Source organism: Indicator indicator, chromosome 4, assembly GCF_027791375.1.
Source record: "Indicator indicator isolate 239-I01 chromosome 4, UM_Iind_1.1, whole genome shotgun sequence".
NCBI lineage: Eukaryota > Metazoa > Chordata > Aves > Piciformes > Indicatoridae > Indicator > Indicator indicator.
This window is the reverse complement of record NC_072013.1, coordinates 32,477,509-32,498,117: the sequence shown is the minus strand read 5'-3', so window position 1 is coordinate 32,498,117 and position 20,609 is coordinate 32,477,509. Positions and strand designations below refer to the sequence as shown.

At 41.1% G+C, this 20,609-nt stretch overlaps 1 protein-coding gene across 1 annotated transcript in view; it reads right to left on the bottom strand.

The window, feature by feature from the left end:
- Nucleotides 1-20,609, bottom strand: part of DDHD1 (DDHD domain containing 1) — a 76,485-nt gene that overhangs the window by 43,517 nt on the left and 12,359 nt on the right. Inside the window, exons 2-4 of the mRNA XM_054400679.1 lie at nucleotides 14,940-15,113; nucleotides 7,533-7,634; nucleotides 955-1,083 (exon numbers count right to left, since the gene is read on the bottom strand). Coding sequence (XP_054256654.1) covers nucleotides 955-1,083; nucleotides 7,533-7,634; nucleotides 14,940-15,113 — 405 coding nt within the window. The remainder of the gene's footprint in view (nucleotides 1-954; nucleotides 1,084-7,532; nucleotides 7,635-14,939; nucleotides 15,114-20,609) is intronic.

Below are 20,609 nucleotides of genomic sequence, written 5' to 3'. Positions count from 1 at the left end.
CAGAGGGTCATGTAGAAGAAGGCAGCATCGTTGCCCCTGACAAAAAATGGGAAACAACCAACCTGTTTTGTTTTAAAAGAGGAGGAAAATGTTCCAAAACCCTTCAGGGCAGTTTTTTTACAGAGGATAGGTTTTGTCTACTAAATGGGATTCTATCTGATACTTCCCCCTCTGCCAAAATTGTTTAGGATAGATACTATTTATTGCACGCTAGCCAAATAATATTCTGGATACAGAACATTTACTTTCTTCTGGAACTGAAGCACTGAATCGTATTCATTTGGGGCAAATATTAATTAAGTATCCACCCTTTTACCCTGTGGGGCAAAAGGACATTAATGACAGGACAGAGGTATGGAGTTTACCTGACCTTGCCTCTTCAGAGACCAAGGAACAAACTAGGTGTGTATGTTCTTGTTTTTGTGGTTGTTCAGGAGCACAAGGCCAGAGAGGACAAGTTCCAGTTTTCCAGGTCAGCAATAATTTGCCTTTTGGTTGACAGAGACCATCCTCTCTTCCAACCATCCCAGCCTTGCTGGCTTTATGACTAGTAGTTTTGAGCTAAAGCAAGCCTGGATTCCTACTGAAAACAATTCCTGTCTAAATGTTTCACTCCTCCTCTCAGTTGATATGTTTAATGAACAGAAAAAAGGCAAGAGATGGTGGAAGGGGAAGGTGTGATGGTGTATTTGAGGAATCCATCACAGCATGCAAGCACACACTGGTGAAGTTAAGATTGCAAGGGAACTGTAATTCTCTTACTGTGTCTGTGACACTCTGCCACTGTAATATTTTCATATAATTGTAATGCTGATGCATCCAAAATAATGATAAAATATGTAATAAAATTAACTCACAGCCCACTCACATCTAGTTACGATTATGTACAACCATAATCTGTAAAAACTGCCATAGTCATTCATAATATTCTTTACAAACTCCGAGAAATATTACCTTTGGAAAACCCCAACTTTTGTGTAACAGTTCTTGCAATTTTAGATGTTGTTGCATCACTGTAAAGATACACTTCATCCACACTGTGCCAGTCCACATGGTTGCGACTCAACTTTAGACTATGAATAGCTGCAGCAAAAAAGGAACAGCATTTAATTTAGGTGGGTAAGATTAAAACAACAACAACAAACAAATCTCTTCAAACAGAGAGAAAAGCATAATTTATATACAGGTTAAAGGCTAAAGCTCCATTATACCTGAATTTGTATTATCTCTTACCTTGGAAAGTTTTTACATTTAGGATTAATCTGCCCGGGACAAGCAGCAATTTGGAGACCACCTCTGAGGACATTTCACATCATTCTCTTCCCACCTGTAATTTGGGGTGGCAGGTATCCAAAATATTCCCTTAGCTGAAGACAAAAACCTAAGTGGAGGCAGGGCAAAGCATCCTGAACTACTGCAGGTTGGTGTGATGACTCACACCATGGATTCTCAGCACTAGAAAAAGGCATGTCACTCTTATCTCCTCTCTCCTGGCTCTGTACAATGAGATCTTTGGGTTTGACTGCACTCTGCAGTGACCCAGAGGCTTTCAGTGACTCCATTACTCGAAGGCTCCATTGCATTTCTCTCCTTTCAGAAATATCTAGGAGCTGGAAACGTGGTTCAATGAGCAAGCCTGTGAATGAGTAATTTCTGGCACAGAACAGAATCTAGCTCTTTCAAAAGCCATTAAGAGCTCCAGTGGTTTTTGTGCAGTTACTGTGTTTTCCAGATTTGGAACTGATTGAGCTCTGGGACCAACCTCATGACACACACTGCCTGATTGTCAGGATTAAGCCCAGCAGGCATGTTACAATGCAGATCAGAATGTCTCATCTAAAGCGTGGAGCTTGCATGAGCAAAGCAGTACCACAGCTGTATTAGTAGTAATTTGGATTTCACCTTGAGTTTGGAAATCTGCTTCTTAGGTCTCATCTAATATGGGATACACAGCATTTGGAAAGCTGACAACAGCAATAACCCTGTGACAAAAAAAAGGTATTATTTAACTGTCGTCGGCCTTGCTAAAAAGCTCAAAGTTGTGGAAAACACCCAGAGGGGTAGCCTTGGATTTGTTGGTGTGGGGTATTTTTTTCCATAACAAGCAGAGCTCTAACCTGTCTCCTACCTGGAACCACTGAAATGATTTTTTTGTACTCTTCTAAAAGCATTCTGAGAAAGCTTGAGCCATCATGATTTTATGTTTTAACTCTGCTACAGCACAAACCAAACAAGCCAGATGTTGTGACCTTTCTCCTATAGCATGTTTGGTTTCTTTGCCAAGGCAGATAGACCTGACCCAGTCTGATGAAAAACCTAAATGAAGTCTGTATAAACAAGGGGATTAGAAAAGGATTACCCCTTCAAAAAAAAAACAAAAAAACCAACAAGAACTGTATTGCTGTTTTACACTGACAGAGCAAGAACAGGAAAGGAAGAAGCTTGGCTTTGAAGAGCAGACATCAGCTGAAGGTAATGACTGACCAGAGCAAGCAGTAATCAATGAACATGCTTTCGTAAACATCTCTGCAGGCAGAGAGATGAGTCCAGGTCCAAAAATCTCTATTTAGAACTGGGGAAGGAAAAGAACTCAAAGACAGTGCCACAGAGGCTGATGTCCTGAGACAGGCACACAGTTTAGTGGCAAAGGCATGAGACCGCCTTGCAGATGCCACTGCATTGTCTTCCACCCTCAACTCCATGACAAACAGAGATGTGTTATGCATTGTTTAGCAGCTCCTCAAAAGCTGTTGTGCTAAAATTCCTTTCTGATTATGTTCCTGGGGAAGCTGAGAAAGAAGAGCTTGAAGCTTGATACCTTTTGAGTGTTGTGCTCAAGGTCCAAAGAGTGCAGAGGCAGAGGGGTCCATGGCTGAGTCACTTATTACCAGTGAAGAAAAGCAGTTTGGGAAGGAGCAACTTGAAACTCTTTCTGGATTCAAGTACATGAAAGAATATACAGAAAGAAGTAGGTTTTCCTTAGCCCGCATTAATTATTCTCACTAGGGAAGAACAATTTCTAATTCTTACTCTTATGGTGTTCCTCAAACACGTGTGTTGAAGGACACATCAAAACGAAACACAACACGTGCAAGCACTGAGGAACTGCAGATGAAATACCCAATGTCATTTCTCTGCATATTTAGCAATGCCTTCAAAAGAGAACCTGAAGAATTTGGCTTACTGTTAACACAAGCACCACATGAAACAACCAGAAACCTTCAGTAGGAACATACTTCCCTGTCCCTTGACAACAGAATGACTTACTTCTCTGAGTTGTATTGTTAATCTATACAGAATGGTAGGGGTTGGCAGTGACCTCTGGATGTACTGAACTCAAGCTCAGATCTTTTTACAGCCCTTGGACTACACAGCCCTTAGACTACAAAGTCTTCCTTTCTGCCCAGCACCCAGAATAAAAATACAAGTGTTTATTTGTTCTTGCTTCTCAGTTTTCCTTAAACCACAAAGTATCAGGAGCTTTTAGGGAAGCCGCAGGATCCAGGACACGTGTATGGACAATGCCATACAGAGAATCTACCAATTTGCCAGTGAGATGACAAGATTTTGCAACTTGACATATTTACATTTTGTTTTGCATCTCTTCACAAATTTTGTTTGCCAACACATTTACTGCTTTGCTTTTCAATGCCTGTCCATGTGCACACTCCTGAGCAAAGCCCAAACCAGCAGTATAGAGACTCAAGTCACTGAAAAATGTGAAAAAGTGTCCTAGTGGGGCCACATCTGGAATACTGGCTCCAGTTTTGGGCTCCACAGTTCAAAAGAGACAGGGAGCTCCTGAAGAGAGTCCATCAGAGGCTATGAAGATGCTGAGAGGCCTGGGGCATCTCTGTGAGGAGGAAAGGCTGAGAGACATGGGGCTGGTTAGCCTGGAGAAGAGCAACCTGAGAGGGGATCATTTCCGTAATCAGCAAGAGCTAAAGGGCAGGGGGCAAGAGGATGGGGCCATACTCTTTTCAGTGATACCCAGCAACAGGATAAGGAGCAAGTGTCTTCTTACTATGGTGGGGTGGAACATTGCCTTGTCTTTCTTAATTTATAGTAAAATTGAGAAGTCTGTTCATCCTCAGATCCTGGATGTGATGTCAACCATGTGGAACAAAATCCCCTAGTAAGGGAAAAATCTGTCATTGTGTGCTCCAGGCCCTCTTGATGTGCAAGAAAATACATTCAAAATAGAAGAGACACCCAACTTGACAACTGTTGTTGTGCTTTATCTTTACCGAGACTGCGTCCTAGCAATGACAGTGTCTAGGGAGGTAAAAATGGTACAGCCTTAGGGATCTGCATGGCAGAAACCCAACTGAGAGAAGAGCTGAGATCAGTCCTGGGATAAAGGATCCATAAGGCATGTGTGCAGGCACATCTAGGTAGAGACATTGGATTTTATGTCACTATGCACAGGAATCATAGAAGGGTAGGGGCTGGAAGGGACCTCCGGAGATCAAGTCCAATCCCCCTGCCCCGCAAGATCACCAAATCAGGAGATATTCTTTTTGCAAAAAAACCCAAACAAACTACCTCCTCATGAGGGCCAACACTGCACCAAGGATGGTGAGGAGATGCTCAAGACTCTCAGGAGTCCAACCAAAATGTGCTTCTGATGCCAACAGTCCCAGGGTGTTAATAGTGAGGCAGGAAATAAAAAAAAAACCAACCCCACACTACCCTGTCTTTGGAGAAGACTTGATTGCAGTCTGAAAATCATCATCCTAAAAAGAAATCAAAATATGCAAACTGCTGTCCAGGTGTGGAATAACAAGAGATGCTGCTGCTGTTTTGAAACTGATCACAAAGAAAAGAAGGTTGGGTTTTCCTGAAGATGAGGTAACATGATTTACATTCTCTTTGCAGAACAAACAGTGACTGTCCTAGACATCTCTTGCATGCTGCAGAGACAGTCAAATTGACAGTTCAGGTTAGACAATGGGTATAGCACAAGGGAATGCTCTTTGTGTTAATTCTTCTGCCTTCTGGGTCCTTCAGAAACATGTTTTCCATGTTTGTGGATTCTCTCCAGAGCACCAGGCCAGGGTGTGGCTGAGCTTCACTGAGATCTGACTGCAGCTACAGCATCTCCGAATGTCAGGGACAGAAAACAAAAGGTCTCCTGTAAAACCATTGGACAGGAAGCCCCCTCTGGTCTGGACCAGACTTCTCACAGCTTTATTTCAACATGAACTACTTCTCTGACATTGACAATATGCATAGACGTCTTAGCAGGTGTCTCCTCAGGGGCATCTTCCCCAGTTGCAGAAAACCCTTGGTATTCTACACACTGCTTAGTCTTCTAGTTTGGGACTGAAAGCCAAGCTCATGGAAATTAGATCAAGACAGACACCTAGAGTATGAGTATGGGGAAGGCACAACTCCACTGCATATGGAAGACAACCTGATGCTGGACAGGAGTGAGCAAGCTGTGCAAACCCAAGGAGAGAAGCACAGGAGAAGAGAGAGGAATCAAGAAAGTACTTCCTCCAGCTGAAAAAATTGACAGTTGCTACCACACAAACCTTCCATTTCACCAAAAGTGAAAACCTTTATATATGAAAAATGAAGAGTTAAACATAAAAAGCAGAATACTTACTCCTAAAGCCTTAAAGAATCTGATCTCAATAAGACTGCAGAAACTCATCTTGAATCAAAGTAACTGGAGAATAAGTGAGGAGCAGAAATTCTGCACTATTTTTGATACTTATGGAGAAAGCTGGAGACACACACATGTAAACATCCTCCCAGCTAAAGTGCTTGAGCAGCTGAACACCTCCAGCATCAAGTACAGACAGACAGGCACTTGAACATGACATTTCACCATGGCATTTAAAATAAAATATCTTTTAAGGTAAGCACTTGTGTTTTTTTCATGTGGTACTCTCATCCCTGCCAAGACCAAAGCATGGGGTGATTCTCTTCTAACAGAATTTGACTGAGCTCAAGACAAAATTGATTTAGAGGAAAGCATCTTTGACATGCTGAGAGCTGATCTTACCTCCATCTCCACCACAAAGGCACTGCCATTCCACTCAGGGCTAAAGACCAGAAGAGGGATATGTGCTGTCTGAAAACCTTTTCTGCCTTCTTTTTTTCATTTTTTTTTTAATTTAAATCTAGGTGTCTTGCCATCAGTAAGCAGTGGTTTCTATCTAAGAGCCTGCCACAGGTAGCTAAGAGCATAACTTGGCTGTGATTGTTCTTTCTTAAACAGCTCTGAAGCTCTGATATGTAAACCTGAGGGACAGTTGTAGATTTTTCTTATTTATGTAAACAACAAAAAGCCATTAAAAGGGCTGTTGCTCTTAATTAAAAAGTGTTGTTTCACATTGCTGTCATTTTTACCATTGCACTTTACCACCTCTCAATTCATCAGTGTCACTTTTTGTTGTACCAGCAGTTTCTTTTAAATTCAAGCACATTCATTACAACTGAACATGATTTGGAGAAAAAAAAATAAATTTGCAATTATAATTACAAAACAAAAGACAGAAGTTTTTTCCTACTGCTCCAGACAGTAACACTTAATCACCATTAACAGATTCAAGTTCCATGTGTGAGAAGAGACAGGAAAAAGTTTACTGTTAAAAATTCTGATTTCAACCATTTTCATTTGGACCAAATTATAGGAAAACATAATGAAAGGAAATAAAAAGGCAAACATTTCTGCATCTCAGTATAAATTCTCATGCTTTACAACATCCCTAAGAGCTAGAAGAATATACGACATGAGAAGGATAACTCTAAACTTACCATACACTTTTACATTTTAATCCAAGGGTGCATTTTCCAGAGGTCTAGGTCCACAGACACTGCAGTCAGTAAGAGTTTAATCACTACTGGATTTAATGGTGGCAGTGAAAGACCAGTGACAAATACTTTAGAGCCTCTGCAATCAGTAACAGCTCCTCTAGGATCTACTCCCAATTTCAGCAACAAATTTGCATGTCAGCTGCTGCAAAGTTCAAAGGTTTTATCACCTATTTCATCAGCCTTTCCCTTTTTATATTGTATGTGCAAAGTCTCATTTCATTCCACTAATATAAAAGCTGCAGTAAAAATTATTTACAACATAAAATTAAGGATGCATGCACTATCCAAAAATAAAAAGTGACAAGGATTACCTAATACAACCCCCCTCCATGCCTTCTCTGACATTACCCAGCCTAAAAATGGTTGCTTTTTGTTTATTGAAAAAGCCAAACTATAATATAAAGAGCATAAGAAACAAACTTCTACAGTTTTCATTACATTCACAAACAATTATAATAAGGATTACTGCTGTTACTACTGTTAGCATCTACTTTGCTCTAAGACTCACAAGGCTTCTGCTTTTTCTTCTAAGATTTAAGATGCTTTTTCCTTCCATTTTGAAGGAAATGGCATGAATACAACTCAAGAATCTGAAGCATGTAAATGTAACACATTTAACTGGGATAAGCAAACTAGCTTTTCAAGCTTCCTAAGCCAGGAATACTACAGGAAAAAAAAAAAAGATAAATCTACAATTACTGTACCTTGGGAATGCTTTCGCTTAAGACATGCAGCCTCTGACTTCTCCTTATATCCTCTCCATTTGAACAAAGAAGGGAGGGAGAAGGGAGGGAGGTAGTAGAGAACTAAAAGTAAAAACACTGAGCTTCAAAGTAAAATTTTTAAAAGGGGGGTAATTTTTTTTATTAGTATTTATCATTTTTAGGAGGGCAGAAAATAAAAAAAAAGTTGGCATATTTTCTGTATACACATTTAAAAAAAAAAAAAACTGGTTTTGTAGCAAAAGTGTCAGGTCACATTAGCCAAATTTAATTTCTTCCCTCTTCATTAACAGTTACGATAGCACAACAAAGCTAAAAGCATCAGTAAAGGACAGCTGGGACACAGTATAATCAGGTTCACCAAGTACCTTTGCACTTATACTTACAAAAGCACAAATGAGCTATTTCTATAGGGTAGAACCCAGTAACCCCTCTTAAGTATATACCAAACATTTGAGAAAGAAGCAAAAGCCAACTTAATTTTAAGCACACCTCTATAATTTTCCCCAAGGAGTGTAAGTGGATCACTAAAAGCTAGATTAGACAAAATAACCCTACTCTACCCTGTTCTGTAACTCCTGCCTTCTGTGGTGAAATGCAACAGTGTGGACTCATGCTTTGCTGCTGAGCTTCTCCTTGATGGTAAGACAAGACCATAGCTTCTGTGAGACTTTCAATCATCTTTGATTTTACTCCTCGTGAAGATACTGAAATGTTGCACAGCAATCCAAAGGATTCTTTTTTCAGGGACTTATGTATGGGGTGATTATGGAAGGAAATATGGAAGGTTAAGTGAAAGCTGCTGCTAAGGAGCAGGTCAACCTATGTTAGCAGGAAGAAGCTGCTCTTGGCACTTCCACAACAGGAGAACCTGTCTGCACTGTTAACTCAGGCATAATAGACAGACAACCTTTCACACTTCTTCAGGGCTTCCTGAGCAAGGCCAAAAGTCCTACAAATCTACACCTTCCCTTCTCTGTGGGCCCCTCACTCACACAAATAAATCTTAATTTCCAAATGTTTTAGTCTCAATAAACCTGATTTAGTCAAGAAAACATGTTCAAAACCCAGTGAGAAACCAAGACTCTCCAGCTTCTGAATCCCCAGTCATTAAGCTGTGAAATCAATCAGGAGAGTGTGAGTGAATGACATCTTCCTTTACAAACACCAGGAGTAATTAATACTCCATGATCCAGTAACTTATGCCAGCATGAGTGATATTCCATGGTTATGTCAAGGGCTTTGATAATAGTCCAGGATCTCACATCTTCGCAGCCTCAGCTAACAGCTCTGTCAGCAGATGCCTTAATGAGGATGCAAGTCAAGTATATTACTATTCACATCAGAGGAGAGGAAAATTAGGCTCATAGCTACTGCACTTGAGACTTGATGGAATAATTTAGTCTGCAGAATATTGTACTGGCAGTTCAACACTCAAGAAGCATGTACACAGGAAATCCAAGAAGAGTACAGGAAAAAAAAATGCTACAGTGAGGATGGTAAAACACTAGAACAGACTGGTCAGGGAGGCTGTGGAGTCTCCATTGTTGGAGATAGTCAAAACCCCATAGGAAACATCCTGAGCAACCTGCTCTCATTGACTGTGTAGCTTTGAGCAAGGAAATTGGACTAGACCATCTCCAGAAACCCCTCTTGACCTGTGTGACTCTGTGTTCGGGACATTCCCATCTAAAGGTTAACCTTAGCAGGCTGTGACAAGAATCTATATACATTTTATGACGAGAGAAAATATTATTTCAAATAAAATTTAAAAAATCCCACAACTATTCCAAATGCAACTTCCATAGTTTTTGTGGCATGTAACCACGTGCTGAAATTCCAGAAAAAAAAACAAAAATGCCTTTTCAAAATCAATGCACTAGCAAAATTCTGTTTCTGACCCACAGGATTTTTTTCTACAATTCTTATCATCTATCACAGAATCATCAACTTGATCACAGAATAACTTCTGTCAAAGAGAGTTTTGGGGCTTGTCTGCTCTAATCGTCTACACATAGCAGGATTGACTAAGTTGGATAAAATCCAGCTGAATCAGGTTGCTTAGGAGTTCTGAGCATCTCTCTGTGCAAATACACTGAACTACACCTATTCCTATCATACTATCATATATATTAAGCTTTCAGCTTCACTTCATCCTTAATTAGAATTGTCAGGTCATACCTGAAAATGATGATGGAGTAACAACATGACAGGTACTCAATTGTAGTTGTGATAGTAACAGCTAACCAAGTATTCTTAAGGTAGAGATGGAATTACAGAATCATTCTGGTTGAAAAAAGATCTCTGAGATCATCAAGTCCAACTGTTAACCCAGCAACGATAAGCCCACCACTAAACCATGTCCCTCAGCACCACATCTACATGGCTTTTAAATCCCTGCATGGATGGGGAAACCACCACTGCCCTGTGCAGCCTCTTTCAGGGCTTGGCAGCACTTTCCATGAAGAAATGTTTCTAAATGTCTAACCTAAACCTCCCCTAGCACAAGTTGAGGCCATTTCCTCTTGTCCTATCACTTGTTGCTTGAATGAAGAGACAGTCCCCCAGCTGGCTCCAACCTCCTATCAGGAAGTTCTATAGAGCCCAAACCTCTTCCCTCAGCCTCCTTTTCTCCAGGCTGAATAACTCCAGTTTCCTCAGCTGCTCCTCACCAGACTTGTCCTGTAGACAAACATTAAAGCTGGTAGAGGGTATTATTGATACCAAGGGCCATTTTATGATGTACCCTTTGAGCCACTGCTCATGGTCTTGAATGGAAGAATCAGAACTAGCCCTCATGCTAGCCTAGAGCAGTGGGAGAAACCATCCACCACTACTTTCCCAGGAGCACGCTGAGCTCGTGCTGTTCCTGCTCTGCTGTTTGACACCATCACTGAGACATGGAAGGCAAGAGATGACAATTTTACTGTGGTAAACTGCTGAACCCACAGGTTGACCCTGCAGACGAAAGTCACAGTGTGTGACAAAAGCTACTCTTCCATCTCTGACTGCCTTCCTGCACTTGAAACAGGGGGCACCTGCCTGCTAAGAGCTCCTCTGTGACTGAGGAACTCACAGCAAGGGATATGTGGGCTCTGACCACGGAGCAAGAGCGAAAAAAATCAACAGTGAAATAGTGACTTTGACCCTCCATCAAGATGTTCTTGGTCTGAACATTGCTGCCTTTATTGCAGTTAATGCCGTTAGCAAAACATCTGCTTTGGGAACCCTTAGGAACCTGCTATGATCCGAGTTCATGGTCTTGTTTTATCTTACAATGGCCTTGATATTACTGAAATCTCTTGAGAACACTGCTCCTTTAATGGACTACTTTAGCTAAGTCCTGAACTCACTGTCTGCATCAAAAGCAGTTTCCAAATCTTACGTGGTTCTGGGAGCTCTAAGCCTATTGACTGCTAAAAAAGTATCCTTTGCCTATTCCCTTCCAAGTGGTTTCAGCTGCAGTGCTGCTTCACAGGACAAGTATTATAATCTAGGTTTTTCTCAGAAATATTTATGGAATTATCTTACAGTAGTAAGTGTAATCAGTGGGTAGATGTAGTATGAGAAAGGTCAGTGTTCCTGCAGAGAGATATAACCCATTCCCAACCTGATCACATAAGCAACTCATACATTTCCATATCTTAAGGGCTGAAGTTAATATCCAATATTTAACATTTGGAACTTAAAAACAGATCAAAATGTCACATCTTCTGTTCCAGAATCACCGAATTATAGAGGTTGAAAGGTTCCTCTGAAGGTCATCTTGTCCAATTTTCCCACCAGAGCAGGTTTATCTAGAGCAAGTTGCAGGGGACAGCATCGAAGGGGGTTCTGAATGACTCCAGAGACACAGATTTCATCACCTTTCTGAGAAACCTGTTCAGTGCTCTACCACCCTCAAACTAAAGAAGTTCCTCCTCATGTTTAGATGGAACTTTCTGTGTTTAAGTTTGTGCCTGTTACCCCTTGTCCTGTCACTGGGCACCACTGAAATAAGACTGGCCCCATCCTCCAGACACCCACCCTTTAAGTACTTGTAAGCATTGATAGATTTCTCCTCAGCCTTCTCTAGGCTAAAAAGCCCCAAGTCCCTCAACATTTCTTCATAAGACAGATGTTCTAGTCCCCTAATTATCTTTGTAGCCCTTTGCTGTAGCCTCTCAAGCAGTTCCCTGCCTTTCTTGAACTGGGGGGCCTAGAACTGGGCACTGCTCTGGATGTTGATGTTAATTTAACATATGTTAAGTTTGAAGAATAAATTCTTCTTAAGGACAAGCAATGCTAATATGAAAAAAGAGTTTAGTGCTACCTGAATGAAAAAACCAAGTACCAGACAAATTAATTTGGGGTCTTAAAATCTTCCCCAACATTGTCTATCTCTCAACAGAGCAGCAGATCAACAAATCAGACCTGGAAGCCCACATATACTGTTACTGCAGTGCAGCATCTCATTTAGGGGTTTAAGGTGTCATCCCAGTTGACTGCTTTTAGCACAGACTGGAGTGGCAAACACCAAGCTCTGCTCCTCAACGCAACTACAAAATGACAATAGGATGACTTTCATTCTGCTCAGAAAAATGATATAAAATTACTTTATGCAATGACAAGTGCCTTCCTTAATCTGTCAATATGCAAATTTGTGCAAATGTGTGATTTGCATTAAATGCAGGCTGCAGACACTGAATTTCCCAACAAAGAAGATGAGATGCAGCCAACCCCCCCAGTTCCTTATCCGCGTCAGTGTGGTTTCCTCCTGGCTACTGTGTCTTAAAGATCATAGAATTGTTTTGGTCGGAAACAACCTTTAATATCATCAAGTCCAACCATTTATGGCGACATCTTTTCCTTTATCAACAGCAAACTGTTTAAACTGGAAAACCTATTTGGAATTTGGTCAGGATCAAAGCAGAGTCCAGGATGGTAAGATGTGAAACAGTGTGGTCAAGCTTTGGAGGAAATGGGTGATGCCCTTGCAGCATCTGCTTGCACCAGGACCTCAGTAGCATTCCTCTGGCCTGGTTTTAGGAGACAGAGCTCCTACAGGGTCAATGAAGTGAAAGTTTCATGTTCTCAGGATCCCTCCCTGACATGAAGACCTCCTGCTAGTCTGTGGTGATGTGGGGAGTCAGCTGTCACACACCAACACCTGCCATGGATACTCCACTTCAGAGATCTCAGTAGACTTAACAACCACCTTGATGGGACCATAATATGTTTCATACAGTATGCAATTACAACAAATTGTAGCATTTAAGGAATTTATAACCTGAATTCAGCACTTCTCCAACTAATTATGTTTACTTCACCAGAAATGATGCAAGTTGTAAAGCTTCTCCCAGTGCCACGTGCAGATGGCAATCATGGATGCCAGCTGATCAGAGATGTATTCAGAGGCACATTATAATGACAAAACCACTATTCACACTTACTGGTAGCTGTAATTTTCCTGCAACTCTCCTATTACTACAAAAAAAAAACCTCAACTAAATGTATTGAAAGCTATTGGCAACTTGACAGCCCATTTTGCAGCTTCTGCACACATAGATGGGGATTTTTTTATTTGTGTGGTTTTTCTGTGGGGTTTTTTTGTGGTTTGTTTTGTTTCTTTTTTTTGTGTGTGTATTTTGTTTGTTTTTCTTGTTTGTGTTTTTTTCATTTTTTTGTTTTGTTTTCTTTTGACTTTAGTTTTAAAAAATGTACTGGTATCTGACTTTGGAGGTTTTTTTTCCCTAATCTTTTATGTTTGCATATATATTAGGGATTATGTCTTTTTCATCATTCTTTCAACCTCAAATCTGAAAATTTCTGCTCTGCAGACCAGACTTTTTCTTAAAAAACCTGAACTTTCTTCCTTACTCAATAAGAAGAATCCAGGTACAACTGAATCCTTCCCTCCCTCCTTTCTCTCTTTATCTTCCTCCCTTCCAGAATTAAGCCACCAAAAGCTACAAGCACTCAGCAGCATGGAGAGATGTGTTTTTCATGCAAAAGCAGACTACCCCTACCACAAACAGGGTGCAGCTGTACTAACAATGCTGAGCTTTGTACCAGTACACTGGAATAATAGATCAGTACAAGTAGACAGAAATACAGGTATAAATGCCTTTTAAAAGGGTGGTTGTACTGGTATGGTGCTGTAGCTCAGGGCTCACATCATTTTATGCACCTGCTTGACAGAGCTGTTGAAAAAGACTGTGCTGTAGGCATGGCTAGAGGAAAAGATCTTCTAAAGTGGGACAAATAGGAAAAAAATATTCAGAGACTCCTTTGTAGCTTTAAGGGGAGTTAGAAACTTAGTTCTCTCTGTACTGTTGAAAAACCTCCCTGATTCAACAGATTATATTCTGTTTTTCCTTACAGTAATCACAGAAGCACCTGAAATCCTGCCTTGCTCCCAATTTATTTACAAGTTCATACTTTTGTGCAGTCCATGCAGCTCACATATAAGAGCTCCTCCATGCTCAAAGGCCAAAACACAGCCACTCCTGCACTCTGTAACTGTTTCCTACACAGTTTAACTAAAAGAGTTTAAATGTAAAGTTGTTTTATAAAGAATAACACAACCAAACTCCTACTAAAATATATTGTGAGGCCTCTGCACTTGCAGCCTGCAGTTTGTAGATTGCTCACCAAGTGACAAGCAATAAACAGAAGTGTGAAAGCCAAAAATACTTAAACTTTTCTGTGCTACACTTACCCTGAGCAACCAATGTCACTGGGTACTTTAAGTAATGGATCAGCCATTTCAGATGGCTATTCTCAAAAAAGCTAACTGCATTTGACTGAGATTCCCAGGAACACTAATTGAATGTCCTCAGCCTGGTCATCAAAATATAAGGACTTCCATAAAGGAATGAATGTCCAAGATTTACTATAGCTGAGAACTACTCACCACAGACTGACCAAGAATGGAAAACGCAATGTGATCTGTAAAACTGATACTCCTTTCAGGGCAGAATTAAGAATGTTACCCAGACAGCTAACAGCCACTTTGCATTTGGACACTGACTCTTCTTGTTCCATCAAGAGATTTCAGTTTCAAGTGAGATACAATTAAAGATATGCAACATGAAGCAAAATAGGAACAAGAAGTTTACCCATAAATATAATTTTGCAGTGTTCATCAAACATGTTGCAACAGGAAATCCTACAACACTGGGATGCATTGAAAAATGGGAGAGCAAACTGATGCCTTGCAACAACATTCAACCACTATGTTGGATGGAAAACATTACAGATCACATTTTAACTTAAGAAGACTTTGGGTGGTTGGACTACATGACCTTTAAAGGTCCCTTGCAACCCAAAGTGTTCTATGAGTTTAAAACCAGACTCCAATTTCCCAGGGAACATACTATAAAAACAGTGAATGAAACACAATCTTACCCTCCTTCCCATCAACAGGTTTTGCTACTTCCATGTCAAAGCTCTCCTGCAACTGCTGGCCTTTGAAGCGGTTGAGATGCTCCTGTTCTATTAAGTTGCTTTCCTCTTCTTCCAGAGGTTGCCATGTACCATCAATAAACCACTGTCCACGCATTACAGGGATCTTTTCTGTTTCTAAAATAAATAAAAAAAAAATTATGCAACAAATCACAAATTGACAGCAGACGAGAAGGAAAGGGAATTGTGGTTCATGTGCTGCTGAGAAAGTTACTCTGCTGCTGCTGGGACCCCTAAGCGAGGCAACCACAAATGCCTTGAGAAACACAGAAACACAGACTGGTGGGAGTTGGAAGGAAGCTATGGATGTCATCTAGTCCAACCCTCATTCTAAAGCAGGGTCACCCAGAGCGAATTCCCAGGATCACACTGTCCAGGTGGGTTTGGAATCTCTCCAGATAAGGAGACTCCACAACCTTTCTGTGCAGCCTGATTCAGGGCTCCAACACTCTAACAGCAAAGAAGTTTCTCTTCTTGTTCAGATGCAACCTCCTGGGTCCCAGTTCATGCCCATTACTCCTTGTCCTCCCACTGGGAGTTAGGACAGGACCTTCTCCCCTGGGGCTGAAATGAGTAGTGAAAGTAATGTTCATCTGCAAACATATCAGCTAGTGAAGCTAAATTTTCAGAGTGTGTGAGGATGTGAGAGTTGGACAAAGATGCAGATTCTGTAAAATTTATTAAAGGTTAAGCTCAAATAGCAGTCCAGCTTTAAGGGGATACTGACCCAGTTGCCTTGAATTCTCAACACATTATCAGCTTAGCAAGACTCATGCTCCTCTATAAAATCTGACAATAACCCCTGGTTTCAAATTTATCAAGGGGATGCAGAACATGGAGGAGGTATAAACCTAGTGATGCTTACCCTGACTGCACAGAGCCTTGTTTGCTTTGGGAACTGCACGTACAATAACCTAAATCATACCTCAATCATCTTTAAAATCACCCTTTATGCTAAAAGATGTTATTTATGAAAACTAGTCTTTCACCAAGGGCTGGTTTTGAACACTGTCCTTCTCGTTTTGGCGCTCTGAACAAGGAAGCTGAGTGCCTGGCAAGTCCTGCCCATGTGACCAAAGAGAAGTCTCTATGAAAAAACATATTCTGCTGCTAATTCTTCATCAAACTGTGCTTGATAGCCCACACTAACTACTGGGGTTGTATCGAATAAGGCTTCTCCTCTTAAGTTCATCAATGCAAGCAAGATGAGACAGTAACATTCAACAGCTCAGCTCAGAATTTCTCCATCATCTGGATAATCAAGAATTAAAACGGTGTGTGCCTGTGGTCCCTAAGCCTGTAAGAACCAACCTTCAGCTTCAAGGGACCAGCACCAAGTCTACTGAGACCCTGGAGCAGTTGGACCACTGACCTCCAGTGCATGCTGATGTATGCTGCTGTATCTTGCCTACATATTGACACTTGGCCAAATGCAAACATCTCTTGTGTGGGCACACTAATCACACAAGATTAGCTCTCCAAAGCACCTAAGAACCCAAGCCCAAAGAAGAAGTTGGAGAAAAATGGAGTTAAAGAAAAAAAGAAAAAAGGCTTTACTACTCAAAAATCTACCTAGAAGGCGGGAAATAAAGCTGGTAAGGACATCTTGGAAAAGAAACAATACAGGCAAAGAAACAGTTAATTAAAAATAGGTAAAAAAAAAAAAAGAAGAAACACAGGAGAGCATGGAGATTTCAGTGTTACTGAGCAAAAGGCAAAAATCTATCTGATCTGTCTCCAATACAAAGGCAGCTGGACAAGATGACCCAGCCAAGGGCAGGAGCTTTTCGCCTGGTCACACTGCTCTGTTAGCACAGGTCATACAAATATCTGCTTCACAGAGCACCACACCCACACCAGACAGGTCCCACTCCCTCTGATGGTGTCATAGAATCACAGACTAGTAAGGGTTGGAAGGGACCTCTGGAGATCACCTAGTCCAGCCCCACTGTCAAAGCAGGGTTGCCCAAATCACAATGTTTGGAATCTCCCCAGAGAAGGAGATTCCACAACTTCTCTGGGCAGCCTGCTCCAGGGCTCCATCACCCCCACACCAAAGAAGTTTCTCCTCATGTTCAGACAGAAGCTCCTGGATTCTCATTTGTGCCTATTGCCTATTGTCCTGTTGCTGGGCACCACTGAAAAGAGTCCAGCCCCATTCTCTTGCCCCTGGCCTTTTAGATTTTGTTGAACAATGAGAAGATCCTCTCTCAGCCTGCTCTTCTGCAGGTTAAACAGACCCAGATTCCTCAGGTTTTCCTCCTCAGAGACCAAGCATCTCTAAACACCCCTGCACTAGTGTTCATTGGGCTCCTGGATACTAGTGTACACCAGAAGTGTATACATACTAATTGCTTGCAGGTGAGTACACAATAGAATTACAAGCACCTCCATAGTTACTTGGAACCCCTAAACTATTCTGAATTCATCCCTCAGACCACTGCAGCTACTAGCTATGAAAGCAAAAGGAAAACCTCTCTGCAATAATCTCCCCACGGGGCAAGCAACACTCAGAATGTTACAAAACCAATTGTGAAACGTTTCAAATAAGGGATTTAGAGGAAAACACTGTTTCCACAGTACTAGAAGGAATGGTAAGCTCTTAACACCCTTGTAACACGAGAAGGGCACATTTGTGGGTGATGGCATCCTTAAGTTGGTCCTGCAGTGATCAGCAAGGAACAGCAGGAAAGCCTGTGGCAAGGAGGGAAGAGGAAGCTGGAAGCAGATGATTGGGAGCAAGGAGCCAAGATTACCACTGTCCCTCACCTGGTGCTGGCAGATGTGTTCTTCCAGTTACCCAAGTATTCTTGTGACTAGGAATCCTGCAGGCAACCCTATAAAACAGCTCCTCTGTGTAACATGGCACAACACAAAGTGACTTTCTCAAAACAATGGCTCCAAGCACTGCCAGCCTCTCATCTCAACTTCCCACAGATCACTGTTTTCTCTGCAGGCATCGAATGTACCAGTTCACCCCTCCCAAGTCCCCCAAAGCTCCATTCAAACTCTTTGATCTCCCTGCATCCTCAGCTATAAATAACACAGATGACTCAGGTCTTGTTGGCCTGACCAAAATGCAGACAAGAGCAGTGCAGGACCCAGTTCTGCCATTCAGCTTCTGACTGCACTGCTAAAATAGCTACGTCAGAGAGAAGCCACTTGCTGTGCACTGAATTTCTAATGCTGCTGATCCATTGGATGAATAAAGAGGTTGGACTGTTCAAACAGCATGGTTATTTAATGAAAAATTAATCCCAAATATATCAGAAGAACAGAATCATAACATTACAGAATGGCTTAGGTTGTAAAGGACCTTAGAGATCATCTATTCCTAGCTCACTGCCATGGGAGCCTTACACTAGACCAGGTTGCTCAAGCCCTTATCCAACCTAACCTTGAACACTTCCAGGGAGGGGGCATCCACAACCTCCCTGGGCAACCTGTTCCAGTGCCTCATCACTCTCACAGTGAAAGCTGGCAGCCACTACAAATGACCAAGAAAATTCAACCGTTTATGAAAATTGAAACTAACTTTGGAGTCTGCATCCCATCAATGAAGTGTGAAGCAAGAGCATTTAGTTTTCATGAAATCAAAGTTAATCACAGCAATGTTGTCACCATATAAAGTAGACTCTCATCATGAACTTCCCTGAACCTCTGTTGTATTCCTCTGGACTTCACACCTGCCAGAGATCGACGTTTTTCAGTACAGTTAATGTCCACAGACCCAGTCAGGCTGCCCTTACAAAGACAGCACTGTCTGCAGGAAAAAATGAAATGCACATTATATGTGTGGGTAGAGAAAGGATCCCATTGTTGGTGAAGCAATGATCCCTACTGGGAAAAATCTGCAAGCAATCCCTCAATTCTTGACTAAACATTCTGATGAGGCTCCATTCATCAAATCCACAAAAAGATAATTTTTTTCCAAATCTAAAAAGATTTTTCTTTCAAAAAAAGTAATAACAACATGAATACTATTTTGTACTCCAAATTGAATTAACACAAGACACCTCTTTTTCAGTTTTGAAGGGCTTTAAGCTTTTCACATGGGAATTTCCACCTACAGATTGCTACAATTCTAGCATTAAACATTAAAATAAACATTTCCAGGCTCTTTTTTGCCCAAGAGAGACTTTCCCATAGTGGTTCTTTACAAGATCTGTCTGCAGCACTCAAAGGCAGCTCTCAAATGTAAGATGAGCAGTGCCTTTTCCAGAAAGGCTCAGCCAGGAAAAATTGGCATGTCTGAAATAAGAAAAAAATTATAAAATCCTCACAGGGTGATTTACATTGAGAATAAAATAAACTACTATATCTGACTATGGGTCTGGAAAGGGTGTTTATATGGAAACATAAATAATTTCAGACCCAAAGACAGATGATTAGGTTGGAAGGGTTTGGGTTGGAAGCGACCTTAAAGATCATCTAGTTCCAACCCCCTTGTACTTGACAGGGACATAAATTCATAGAATGGTTTAGGATGGAAGGACCCTTCAAGATCATGTAGTTCCAAACCCTCTGCCATGGGCAGGGATACCTTCCACTAGACCAGGTTGCTCAAAGCCTCATCCAACCTGGCCTTGAACACCTCCAGGGAGGAGGCATCCACAACCTCCCTGGGCAACCTATTCCAGTGTCTCACCATCCTCACTGTAAAGAATTCCTTCCTATTCTCCAGTCAAAATCTCCCCTCTTCCAGCTTCAATCCATTCCCTCTCACCCTATCACTACAAGCCCTTGTAGAAAGGTCCCTTCCCAGTTTTCTTGTAGGCTCCTTTCAGGTACTGCAAATTCTTTCAGTTGTTTTTGTTTTATGGGAGAATTAAAAACTGAAGACATTTACACCTTGTTGTAATTTAACTTATTTTTCTTGACAATACCAAATTCCAAATCTATAGTATGAACTGTTACTTGTCTTCATCCCTACCATCTTGATCCCACCCCCAGGAAAGGATTTGCCTTGATTTCTTTACTGCCTTAAGTCTTACGCCACATAATCTGCAGTGCTTCAGACTGAAAGATACCAATATATTTGGCTGGTTAAACACTTCCATGGTTTATTTATTCAACATTTTCCAAATAAATTTCAATGGCAGGGATTATGAGCCAATGAAAAGCACTTTATTTTAATTAGTCATAGATACTTTACCACTTTCAGAGGAAAAATAGTTTATGTGATCTAGACTGCAACAAAGGATTTATTATTTTACACAAAAAGGGCTTCTTTCCCCCCAAATCTAAAGAATAAAAGAATACAAGTGCTGTAATTAATGATGTGAAAAGATATTAACATGCATGATTTGCATTATGATAATCACCTAAATCTTCCAAAGAAGAAAAATAATGTTAAAATAAAACCTGTATCATAGAATTACGCCCCCTCCCTTGGAGGTGTTCAAAGGCAAGTTGGATGAGGCCTCGAGCAAGCTGGTCAAGTAGGAGGTGTCCCTGCCCACAGCAGGCAGCTTGGAACTAGGTATCTTCAAGGTCCTTTCCAATGCAAACCATTCTATGAAATCTATGAATCATAGGATGGTTTTGGTTGGAGAAGACCTCTAAGATCATTGAGTCCAAGTGTTAACCCAGAACTGTCACCACAAAGGCATG